The sequence below is a fragment of the Hyalella azteca genome, unplaced genomic scaffold (genome assembly GCF_000764305.2).
Source record: "Hyalella azteca isolate HAZT.00-mixed unplaced genomic scaffold, Hazt_2.0.2 contig16379, whole genome shotgun sequence".
Classification (NCBI taxonomy): domain Eukaryota; kingdom Metazoa; phylum Arthropoda; class Malacostraca; order Amphipoda; family Hyalellidae; genus Hyalella; species Hyalella azteca.
Window position 1 is genome coordinate 15,467 of NW_025946203.1, and position 13,198 is coordinate 28,664.

The following is a 13,198-nucleotide window of genomic DNA, read 5'->3' on the forward strand; positions in this document are numbered from 1 at the left end:
ATGTAAATATGAAACAAATCATTTCCTTCACTGATAAAAGTTAAGTGTTGTAAAGATCTCGAAACATTACAGAGCTGCTTAGAATATTAATTGTTGATATTTACACGATATTTTCTTTTCACAGCATCATCATTACCATTATATCGTCACCACATTATCACTGCATCATCAGCGATCAACGATTATGATTTTTTTCCTCATTTACAGATATTAAATTACCACCTGCACTTGATGCTCGGGTAATTAAAATAAATATGCTGCTGTTCCGTTAAAAATAACACACGATAACTGTGCTGCTTTTCCACGATATCGACCTGACCGTGGGTCCCAACAGACGGCCAGTTACCGCTATAAATGCAGCCGGTGATTAGGCTCTGCACAGCAGAGAATACCTCTACTAATGCCTTTACACAGTGTATGTTTCTATTCCTCTTTTAGTTGAAATTCAGCTTCCAAACATCCATTCTGTCTGTCAAATTTGACTCATACTCAGGTTATTTTGTTGACACATCATGTTTGTGATGCAGATCATCTGCCTGCTCATGCTTGTCCTCGGTGAGTGCTAACTTACACGCAAAAAATTGTGGAGGCAAAATTAAAGGAATTTAAAACTTCGACAGAAATCTGTATTAGGTAATTATTATGTTTGTAATTTGATCCCTTTTTCAATTTAACATTTAACTGTCATTGTCCGACGCCTTATGAGAACATAGTTACAGTGCTGATGTGCCACCAGGGCATAAATTGCTGGTGGTGATGGTGGTTTGATCAAATATATTGAGGTTACATCATCCCGTTGCATGTTTGTTGCACGAAGATATCTATTGTGTAATGATAACGCATGCCACTGCAGGCACAGCGAGGGCCGAGTGCCCCTCTGACTATGAGGTCGTTGGGTCCAAGTGCATCCACCGCTTGATCGGAGGATATCTTACGTACGACAACGCGGTCACTTACTGCCACGAGATCTCCGGCAGGCTGCCCGTACTGCCTGACTGCGCCACCTTCACCAATGTCGCCACTTATGTCGACGATGGCTGTAAGATTATAACGTCACGAACATTCAAAATTTAACACAATATGCAACATTCTCCAGAGTTTGAAGCGTTAAACATTAACTTATATACGACTTCTTGCATCAGACTCAGCGGACGCCTACAAGGGCTACTGGTTAGGCGCCACCAGCCCGTCCGCCAATGGCGTCTGGCAGTGGAGCGACGGCACCGCCGTGGCCATGGGCGCTCCGTACTGGGCCTATGTGAGTGACTTCCATTGATCAAAAGATATTGAATAATCTTTTAATGATTGACTGCAGTGTTTGGTAGTGTTCTTCGAATTCGATGTGTGACAAACTCACTGTTGATCCACATTTCAGCGGGACCCTTTGGTTCAACATTTGGACTCTTGCTATTCGCATTACAGCTTTCTATCGACACAAACATGATTTGCAACCAATTTAAAATCCCAGATAGCAAGTGATCTAAATACTCATCTGTCGTTTAATAATTTTAAAACACGCCGCATGTTTGGTTTGGCCTTGTAATAACTTAGGTGATGAGTTACTTTTTATAAGTTAAGTGATAAACAATTGCTGAATATAACGTCATAATTATCTTGTCCCCGCAGCATTCTTCGAACGGTTCATTGGTGGAACCTTGTTGCAACCCGGAGGCGGAGAACTGCGCTAACATTCTACCGAGTGGGGGCTGGACAGTTCAAGATGTCAGATGTGACGTTGAGAGAGAAACTTATCCCTTGTGCTCAAAAGCTCCAATAGATGGTGAGTACTCTGAAATTAGACCTATTCACTAGAACACATTGAATAGAGCATTTGGCCATGGTAACATAAGAACAAAACCACCAATGTCCTCAAAAACATCTGCATTGCTTATAGCCGATATACGACTGACACTTAGCAAAATTGATGGAGAGTTGCATAACCCTTGAATCATAACCTTGTTTGGAATATAGGCCACGATACTAGCGATTTAAAGATAAGTGTGCTGGAGGAATGAACATGACTATCGACCAGAGAGCACCGAAGTGGCGGAAGCAAAGTTTCATGTTCCTGTCGCCCATTAACAACAGCACGGCGGTTTCAACAAGACTTGAATCCATGGATATTGCTTACATCATTGACCAGAGATATTAGTATAGTAGTATAGTATAGTATCTTCGGCATTGAAGAATAGGCCTTGATGGGCCTGTCGCCGATTTTTGTATTTTTCTTGACTAGACTGGCCTTTTGATCAATTTTTTTCAACGGACGGTAGGTTTAACATCGTTTCTAGATTTCAGTTGTTCCGTAGGATACGAGGCATTTCAAGACTATATATATGCTCCTGCATGGCCTTGTATAGTCTATTACCACGTTTTCTTAGTTTCGTTTCGTCTCTGTCTGTCTGTCGTCAAAAATTAAAACCTTAATTTAGAGCACTTCTGAAGATCATAGAAACTTGAAATTTGGCATGCATGCTTATGCAGCCTAACAATATTCAAGATTTGATCATCAGAAGTAATAACATAAAAATTATTTTTCTTATTAAAAAAAAATTCGCGGTTGGGAATAGAGTTGTTTTGTCGAACAGCCAGACTTGCTTACCCTGGAAATTAGAATAGAATAGAATAGAAGTGTCGGCGCTGAAGAAATAGGCCCATGGCCTGTTGCCGATTCTTGAACTTTTCGTGACTTGATTCACAAGGGATCCGGCCTTTGGAACCCGATCTTTCCATAGCTGACGATTGATTGAGATAGCTGCTGGNAAGGTAACCACCCACATGGTTTGAGATCACTTCGCTGTGCACCTCTACCTCTACCACTTCGCTGTGCACCTCTACCTCGAAGAGCAAGGGTTTGAGATCACTTTGTTGCGTACCTTGCCCTCGACCAGCATGGGTTTGAGATCATTTTGTTTTTATTTACTTTGAAGGGATATTTAACAGGATCCAAATTAGAAGTGAATTCAATTTTAAAATACATTTTTAGGGGCATTGTAACCGAAACCAACTCTGTCACCAGTATTCTCGAGTCAAGACAAGTACTTTGATATGTTCATTTATAACACAGGAAAACATAATAAGAGGAAGATAAAAACAGTTCAAAAATCTAACTATGAATAATTTTAAAACTGTGGTAGTTGAAGATTGTATTATTTGCCCCAAAAATATACATCGACTTTCCTAAGATTTGTAAGGCACTTGGCCCAGACGTAGAACCTTAATATTTGACATCTCTAACGGTCCTCGTTACGTCATACACCGTTGAGCACTAATATGATATGAATAATGATAGGAGCAAAGGCTCAATTATGTGCACAAACAACAAATATGGTAATTTTTTAAATAATGACAACGGTAAATATACGGAAATATCTCGTAATAAAGGAAAGCCAATTACTAATGTTCGTGGGCTCTATGAATTTGCACGACACATGTTCTTATTTACTAGTTTAACTGAAGATTAATGCCAGCTTGGGATTGATGTTAAACTATTAGTAATATGATAACACATACATTATGATGGGCTGAAGCCGAGGGAGCCATCACCCAAGGTAATCGATTTTCTGAAGGGAACGGACTTGCATGAACACAGCCGGGAAAGAAGACCCTGTTGAGCTTGACTCTAGTCTGAATTTGTACGGAGACATCGGAGGTGCAGCATAAGTGGGAGGCAGCGCAAGTTGCCGGCACGTGAGATACCACTACTCCCTTCGTCTCCGTACTCTACTCGGTTATCGGCCAACAATCTTCTTGCAAACATATCCGACTACTTCTACGATCAAGAGATCTCTGGTATTTCTATGTGATAGATTTATTGACGAATGTATTGTATTCCTTTTGTATAACGTTTTCTTACGCAAGTCATTTTTGAAGAATTCAACTTGAAAATTTGCCAACAGAATTGTTTATTCTCATCCTGATTTTATATGGCTGATGTTGTGATCTTAGCAGAAACTTTTGAATTGAGACATGTTCTAGTTTGCTCACATTATATACTATCATACTATCATCCTTATCATACGATATCCTTCTATCTATAAATGGAAATTTTACAAGTGGCGGAAGTACTTCTTAACCTTGCGTTGGCCTTCTTATGAAGTGAAATGCTGTTTCAGCAACTATCTGTAATCCATTATAAGAATGCCTATAATTTTTGGTCATATAGGAATGCTAAGTTGTTCCAGCAAAGTTAGAGCTTTTGGCCGCCTAGGCCGAAAATTTCATTTGTTTTAAAGTTACATCGAATACATGCTCCAATTTAAAATTATGACTGTTCTAATTTACTTGCCATAATCAGGCCACGACCCTCTTGGATATTGGATTGGCGTCTCTGACGAAGTGCTGGAGGGGCAGTGGCGCTGGATTGACGGTTCACCTCTGTCCTTGGGGCTGCCGTACTGGGGAACGGTGAGCAAACTGGGGCTTACATGTTACTATGATCAGTAAGAAAACGGTGGAAATAAAACCTTCATGTATATTATTTAGTCACATTTATGTGGCAAACATACGCCAAATATGATGAGTCTTTTTGCAATCATCGCGTTCAATTAAAAATCCCCAGGATAGTTGCCCACTTGGCGCTATGTTAAGCGGCCTTTGCCGTACTAACTCCTCTTCCATACGGGCTTGTACGTATGAGAGTGCCAAGTTTGTCCGAAAAGAACGTAAGTCTTGAGTCAACGTAAATAGTTTCACTTATTTGCGCAAAATTATTCAAACCATTTTGAAAAGATAGCAAAAATATTTACTGACGCAAACAAATCCGAAGCAAACGTAGTAATTTTTTCTGTCCTTTGTGGAGCACGGAACCACTTACCCAAAGGATGTATTGCTCGTCATTCATTGAAGTTGTATCTTGTACAGATGATAAATGGATGCAAATTAAGACGAATCTTCCTGTGTTGTAAACAGTTCATCACAAATGAAATTCATTGTTTTTTGTAGGCAAAAACTGCATTGGATTTCGAATTACCAACTCATTTATTAAATAATTGTCGTCCTTTTATGACAATTTTTAGTCTGTAGTGAGTTGCGAGGAAGCAACAAATCACTACAAAAAATTGAATATAAGCTGTAAAGTAAGGAATTCTACGAGCGAAAGTGCCCAAGAAGTACTCAATTTCTTCACACTATTATTCATGTTCTTGGAGTAAAGCATTTTTAATTGTTGATTGGTTTTCACTACAGAGTGGTGGAGGGACGCTGGAGCCCGACAACCCCGGCGTGGAGAACTGCCTGGAGCTGAGCTCTGCCTTCATGTACCGCTTTAGCAGCACCGCGTGCAGCAACGTGCGACGTGTCATTTGCGAGGCTGACCCCGTCTAGATAAGAGGTTGTGCCCCTCTAGAACTGCAGCTGAAGCATTTAAAACTAGAGCTGTGGCACTTACAACTAGAGCTGTGGCACTTACAACTAGAGCTGTGGCACTAGCAACTAGAGCTGTAACAAATGGAAGTGGGGTTGTGGCACCTAGAACTATATAGCTGTGGTGCCTAGAGCTAGAGCTTTGGATCCTTGAACTAGAATAATGGAGCATAGAACTAGAGCAGTGGCGCATGGAGCTAGAGCTGTGGCGCACAGCTCACTCCAATCATCATAGAATATCGTATTTTTTTGTACCAAGATGCCAACGTACGAGGTCAGAGCATATTGTAAAATTAATTTATTTCCAAACTCAGACAAGTTACAATAATTTTGCTTACGTTTCGTGTTTTGCATATACAAGAATTTGCTTATTCATCTCTGTAACAAATATATTTATTTCATTGTAATTCCAGCGCATCCACAGGTTCATCCCAAATTAATGTTGTCTTATTCGTATTAGAAAATTGCATATGGGCATTTGGTTGTGTTATCATGTGTATTTACTATCAGAATTATACTTGTGGAGTGGATTACTTGCATAACAAAGTTTTATTGTTTGCAATAAATAATTAGTTCACATGTACGAGTAGTTGATTTTATACCCGTTCAAAATTTTCCAGTCTATCCTAATTGAAAAAAGAAATGTTTTTTTTTTTAATTTGATCAACAGAAAATAAAGAAGGTAAACATGATTCAATAGTCAGTAGCCAAATCTATAATTATTACAAACAAAGTAGCCGAACTAGACATCGCAGTGAGAGGATCAGATCTCAAAGGCAGACCACGAATCTGCAATCTTCTGTGGACTTTGAATAGACTAACGGTTGCGGTGAACGCCTCGGTTTAGTGAAGATTTATCCAGGGCTTTGACGTAAAGCTCGCACCCTTTTTAGTGAAATAAGCAACTAAAATCCTATTTGCAGAACCACTTCGAATGCTCAGTGAAACTCCGTTTTGTAAAGCATATAAGTTATAGACCAAGCGATGTTTGATCACTTCTAGCAAAGTTCATCGCCTGCAAAGATGGACCACAGACGACATATCCCGCCCACCTCAGCACCTCAAAGTTTTGCATCGTCGATATAAGATTCCCAAGCATAAATACTTAATTATTTATTATAATGACATTGCTTTAGGGAAAATGCATTAATTGTACTACATGATCTGCGCACGGTGGCGAACGTGCTCACGATGATTTACGTTGTTGCATCACGGTTGAAAATCATATATTCTTGTATATTATGTTGACTGACAGCCCAGAAGTAGATTAATGTGAATTTTGAGCGCAGTAAACTCGTTCATTGCGCACTGTGGATGACACAGCAACAGCTCTCGGTGGTTCTGTGTTGAACAATTTTCTATGTGATGAATTTGGCCTCGCCTAAGAGACGGGACGCAGACAAATTACTAATTCCTGGGATCACGATTCGTAATTTTGTTCGGAGGACCAAAGATGCTTGCACCTTTTTTCTATATCAATTCTATACCTGTCCGCATTACGCCACGACTGTTCATATTCATGAATGTTTGAAATAAATGAAAAAAGAGCCTCGGAGAAGTCAATGTTAGGTTGAAGTGTATGTGTATGTCGTCAGTGGATCAAGTAGCATCCATGTTAAGGTTCCTGAGTCAGGAGATCCTTGTGGCAACGCTCTTCATTGTAGAAGCACGTCAAAGTTTTCAGAAGCCAAACATTCCGCCCCAGCTGCAAGTTCCAACAACATTGATGTCCACATTTACAACTAATGTCTATCTTTCCTCCAGCATTTGCCCGCACTTGCTGAGCTCTACAGTCAATTCAATGCCTCCTGAACTCGCAGAGAATTGCTCTCAAGATTTCTGGATACAGTTTTCTCCTCAACATTTGAAAGTCCATGCCGACGGATCGCGTTCTGCTACTGGACCTGTCTCTGCTGGCCTATATACTTGGCCACTAGGTGGCGGCTGATTCCTACGTACACGGCACTAGTGGCTGAATTATTTGCTATACATGAGGCCATGCAGCTCACCACTGATGGATCTCTGCAAAGTATGGAGGCTTTGATCTTGTCCCATTCGCAAGCAGCCCTGCAGCTTCTTTCTTTCTCGTCTGGTGGCTCCTATCTCTCGATCGTTCTTCAAATTCAGAAATTTATGCATGGAAAACATGCAAACATGCATGGAGTGCAACATGGAAAGCACAGTTAGTCATTTCATCTTGGGCTGGTCAATCTTCACCAATGAGAGGCGGGAGTTTCGCTCAAAATTGGAGAACTTTTCCTTTCTTTGGAACCTCATCTCGGCTCTTAGTTAAGGGGAAGTTCCTATAAAAATAACTACTTTTATTCGTAACCTTGAACAACACCTGCTGGGATGTTGAATACCCTTTGAAAATATTCAGTGCCTGATTCAGTTGTTTCTTCTTCCACACAACAACCACCTCTCTGTGAGGTTGTGACAGTAATTCAAATGGAAGCAAAAGTGGCATTATGTTTTTAGCCGTTTCAGCACTTATTAGGCCGTAGGTCTGCTGCCGCCAATTCTTAACATCGCAGAACGTTCACAGATTGTTGCGGTCTCGAACACGCAACCCACTGCTCCAGTTCTGCTTTATATAACCGCCCACCCTCCTTGCCAATTCTGTGGAACTGTCGCACAGAGCCAGCTGGGTTCGAACACGAACCTCTCTGCTCCAATCTTGGTACTCAGAACACTATCTTGGTACTATACAACACAGTATTTAGTAAAAATCCGCTTGTACTCCGGTTGGGTAGGGTGATTTTCTCACACCCGAAGTCCTAAAATTCAATTACAAAAAATAGGTCATCACACTCCTAAATTAAAATTTTAGGTGATCATTGCCAGTGTGTAGCTAGTCTACTGCTCATTCATCACACGAAGGTTGTTAAATCTTGAATTGCTACGCAAGATCTACCCGACTTCAGTTCGCAATTCCGGTGCTCGCTACAAGTTAAACTCGTCTTCTTGATCTGACACCCAAAGATCTTGAAATAATAATTAGTCAGTCGTCAAGGATACAAAACTGATTTACACGAAATATTTCCTTTATTTCACTCAAATCTTCAAGCTTCCAAAAAGTTAAACGTCGAATTAATTATCGTCGCTTGCAAAGTTAAATTTTGCCGTTGTGAAAATTTATTTCGATTTAAAATAAGAGCTACGGACGGTAAACGGGAGCGCAGCCGTGGGTTACAAAATTGACTCGTAAACAGGCCCTAGGCCCAACGCCAACCATCAGCATTCAATATCTACACATAGCCTCAGATCAATGAGCTGTGGGTAACTCCGGCTAACAGTAAATCCGCTTTGCACAACACAGCCACTGCTTCACAGCGCCGGAGCCCAACTGGCCGGAGCGCAACAGGTCCTACCGCAATAGGCGGCGCATGTTAGGTTAGGTTAGGTTAGGTTACGTTAGGAGAGGCAGGGCAGAGCACACCTGGGCAGGTACTCAGAAGCTAATTAGCGCTGATACGCGGCTGGCGATATCGTCTCTAAAGCGGACATTTCTGCTCTATCGCTGCTCTGTTGCGTCTCTACGCCGGCTCTGCAGCCGGCGACGGCCTGCTCTATTCCCTGCCCTAAATTTTAACTGGGTAGCTATCCACCCCGGTAAACTGGATACGAAAACACGTTGTACTCGAAAATTTAGAGCTCGCAAATAAATATTGGGCTACCAAAATATCCAACATGAACTAGACTCTACAAGCTCCAGAAATGCAAACAAATGAAATCATACACTCATTAAAGCTCATCTTCACTCCAAGTGTAGGGCAGCTGCAGGCTATAGCCTCTTGTCACGCTGGCTTTGCTGCTCTTCTTGACAAAAAGAATTGTCTTTGCAATTTATTGATTCTGTCATTTATTTGTTTACTTAATTACTACATCTACATCTATTGATATCGCCTGCCAGACTCTTGCAGAATACTTCTGTCAGTGACGTGAGACTGCCAGACTCTTGTAGAATACTTCTGTCGTTGACCTGAGACTGTCGGTGCTCTGCAGACTTTTATCAATACATAATGGATGAATAAAAGTACCTTCGTTGTGCTTTATTGCCGAAATTTAAATATTAATACGCCTAATATACGCCACTTGTCCTAAATGACGCGGAAAAATACATACATATACATGCTTACATTTTCATCAGTACACGGTCTATTATTCTAGTTTTCTATGTCATGTTTACTCGTAAAAATGATTCTTTAGGTAAACTGTCACATATCGAGCCGAAATTTGTTTTGATGGTTTGATTCCACTTCATTACATCATATCTTTGTTCGTACTGGGGATATCTTGTATAAAATTGTATATATTGTCACTCTTGAATCAATTACTTTGTAATATATCGTTACTAATGCAGAGGTAACGTAGGTTTATTATTTCCGTAGGTTTAGTGATAAAGAGAAAATCTTATATAAAACTTTAAATATTGTCTCTGTTTAACCTATTATTTCATAATATATCTCTGCCCACATGGACGATAGTTCAAGAAGTGCCTGATAAATTGATTAAATAAAAATGTCATAGTTTTATCATTATACTTTTATATATTATATATTATTGTTAATCGAAAATATTTGTATTAATATTTTCAAATTCATATTTTTATTAATACTTTTTGACGTTTTCAATTGAATAAACTTCTAAGTTTGGGAGAACTTTCGACATGAAATTTAAAAGTTTTGACCACTTATTCTATTTTACAAACGATTAAACGGCTTTTTATATATAGGCACAAATCTTCAAGCCCCTGTACGACGGCTGGCGCTGGTCTTGTCAACCCGTTACTTCGATCCTGCCTTCTGCGTGCTTTGTTTTTTGTCAAGAGATTCCGTGTAGATTTGGGCAGCTCTGAATCTTATACAAAATTGTTAAAAAACAGATAATAACGTTATAAAATTCCTTATTGAGGAAATTCCAGGGCCAATTTCTTAAGTTTACTACATTTAATGTTAAATTGATAGATTCTAACGCTATTTGTGACTTTTTGATCATTGATATTGGCACTGTCGATTTTTGTGATCTGGAAAAGAAGGGCACGAATGTAGAGGAGGCTATTTTCTAACTTGCATGTGACCTATAGAATCAGCTGGAATCTTTACAAGAGTTGTGCTAGCGCCAATATTGACACGCTTGAGAACGCGAATGCTATCAAAAGATTCCTTTAAAGTTGAACGGCGTAAATTCAACGACTATGTTAAAAGTCTTTGTTTGGGTTCTAATTTTATTAGTTGCTTTATTCACGTGTGATTAATGGAAACCAATGTCCATAAATGGTCCAGTGATTGTAACAACCCTAATAAAATCTTTGGTAGGTGACGGCCACAGCTATAAACTAAAAAAACTGCGTTGTAACAAGAGGTCCAGATGACGTAGAGCGTTAAAAAGACGTAACGCCTGAAATACAGCAATGATGGGCACAATAATGGTAATGATGAAGTGGCTATTGAGTAATTTAGTAGGTTTTATTTAGTTAGTAGTCCTCAATAGCCACTTCATGAGGAGCATCAGCTTGACCGTGGACTACGACGTCCTAAACTCATCATGAGGTAAGGTCATAAGGCTCCCGACTGTAATCAGGCTACTTCTGAAGACAGTTCGGCTTGTAAATTTTTCTCTTCAGTCGTCTTTCGAGGAGAGCGGCGGCTTGAAACCCAGAACACAAAACGAGGCAACTATTTGGCCCGCTACATAAGAACTGTAGGAAATAGAAAGAATATGCGTGAAATAGAAAGAGTATTCGATACGCGACTGTACCTCAACATCCGGACTACGGTTAAATGAGAAACCAAAGAAATCAGGATTTTGATTGGTCGCGATATTGAATAATCAGGATCTGTCGATCTTTGGTAATTTTCTCGTTTAAATGATTCATCTATTTGAAGAAGTTTGAAGCATGCAAACAATTTGAGGACGGCGGTTATAATAATAGTGGTGTTATGAGGCCTCCGGGTACAGCGGAAATACCTGACGACAGTAAATTTAATGAAGCAAGAATCGAAGGCACGAGGCATTTTCATGAATCAATAGAAGCGATGTTAAGAGTTTAATTTGATTTGTTCTCATTGAATTAGGTGTTTAGTCTCATAGATACGACTGTGAACGCAGTTGCGGAGGAGTTTTGCTTTGAGGCCGTCTTGAAGCTTGTCGTGGAAGACGGTCCAAACAGTTCATGTCGTGGTGCAAAGAACTTGTTTGAGAAAATTTTATTCATAATTCAATATTAGATTCATTCTAGAGCGTAAGAAGTCTGCATGGAGAATTGATAACTAAAGCTGCAATCGTTCACACTTTGCTCATGGCTAACTGTTGTTTTCGATTTGATTATTCAGTTAAATAAGTGCACATAATTTTCACAATTAAGGTTTGATTTATAATACGCAAGGTTGTCTCCATATCTCAGATGTTGTGATATTTCTAACCTCAGTTACTCGACATGGCTGTGGATATGTGGATAGTGGATAATTATGACTACGGGAATAATAATCTTGCAATAATCCGTTCGCAATATTAAGCATATTAAAAACTTAGCATGCACCCTTGCGTTAAAATGATGTTCGCGTGACGCTGTTCAATGAAGCTTCCATAATTCTTAAATTGAAGTGCATATAATGTAAATTATTAGCTTGTTATATATTCGAGAATATTTCGTACGGTCTCTGGGAATGACGCTAGCTAAACAAAGCGTATTTTGAAAGAATTGTTATGGCTCATCAATTTCGCTTTACCTGTGGTATGCATATCTTATAAATACACTAGGATCTTTAAGTTGTAATGAAGCAGTCTTGAAGTTATGTATCAATAATGTCGGTGGTCATATAGTTTGTCGTTTTCTCATGAAAATGTTTACATTGCCGACGCAAAAGATATTGGGAACTTTGACTAAATGATAGCATTCTGCTACACTCTGATCGTAGCGGTTTACCGCTAAGTTCATACGGGATACTTATTTAGTGAAATAGTTATGTGTGCACTCAGAAAGATAAAAAAATTTTTATAGCAGCTATTATGCAATTTTAGTTATATGCCGTGGTGTTTGTCTGGAAAGCGGTGACTTCATCTTCAATGGTTATTTCATCATCGACTGCGAGGTGTTCTTTTCTATGCACCTTTATACGTATTAAATATAATTCAGTAACACCTGAGGTTGGTCCGGTGACGGTGACTACGAGGATAAATGAGAAACGAGGTAATTATTGATAAAGTGCTTATTTGTAGAGTAAGCATAGTAGCTTACAGGTTGTAGAGGTGAGTGCAAATGAGTTGAACGTATACGCAATAGTTCTCGGTTCAGACTGAGGTTATAAAGACTTATTTGACGTCACCAAGGTTATAAGTCACTACCGGGTTGGAAAAGGGAATTCTAACACAAGGATATGATTATGAATATAGCGAAAAAAGAAATTTCTAACAAGGAAGATACTAAAGAGAAAATTACTTGAATGAGTTAGCTATTGGGAGTATACCTGATTTCAAATTAACAGTTGAAAACTTACATCTTACACGACCTAACCTGGGGGAAAAGTTCTTGTCGTCCTCGATCTTAAGAGAAACCTAAGATATTGGTAGCTGGGTTATTATTTATTAGTGAAAGGTATTTTGTGTACTCTATACCAATTTAGATATGAATTATATGGCAAGATTTCTTATGGCAAGTTCGTGAAGATGGATGGCATACACTGTTAGAAAAAACGGGCGAAAAATATGCAGTACACGTTTGTTTTCGAAGTTCATTCACCGTAATTCGGTCATTCAGGTTATTTACCGTGGTTTGTTGGACTTCAGCGGTAGATGGCGCCACAGTCATCGGTCGAGTTAGTATCTAGACGCC

General features: G+C 39.4%; 1 protein-coding gene across 1 annotated transcript; it reads left to right on the forward strand.

Annotated features, from left to right (window-relative positions):
• The first annotated feature begins 395 nt into the window (after nucleotides 1–395).
• LOC108666738 lies at nucleotides 396–5,325 on the forward strand. Its single transcript, XM_018153658.1, has 7 exons — nucleotides 396–555; nucleotides 854–1,039; nucleotides 1,143–1,258; nucleotides 1,627–1,780; nucleotides 2,789–2,896; nucleotides 4,298–4,407; nucleotides 5,188–5,325. The coding sequence occupies exons 1-7, from the start codon at nucleotides 513–515 to the stop codon at nucleotides 5,323–5,325; spliced, it is 855 nt and encodes a 284-aa protein (XP_018009147.1). The 5' UTR covers nucleotides 396–512.
• The last annotated feature ends 7,873 nt before the right edge of the window (nucleotides 5,326–13,198 follow it).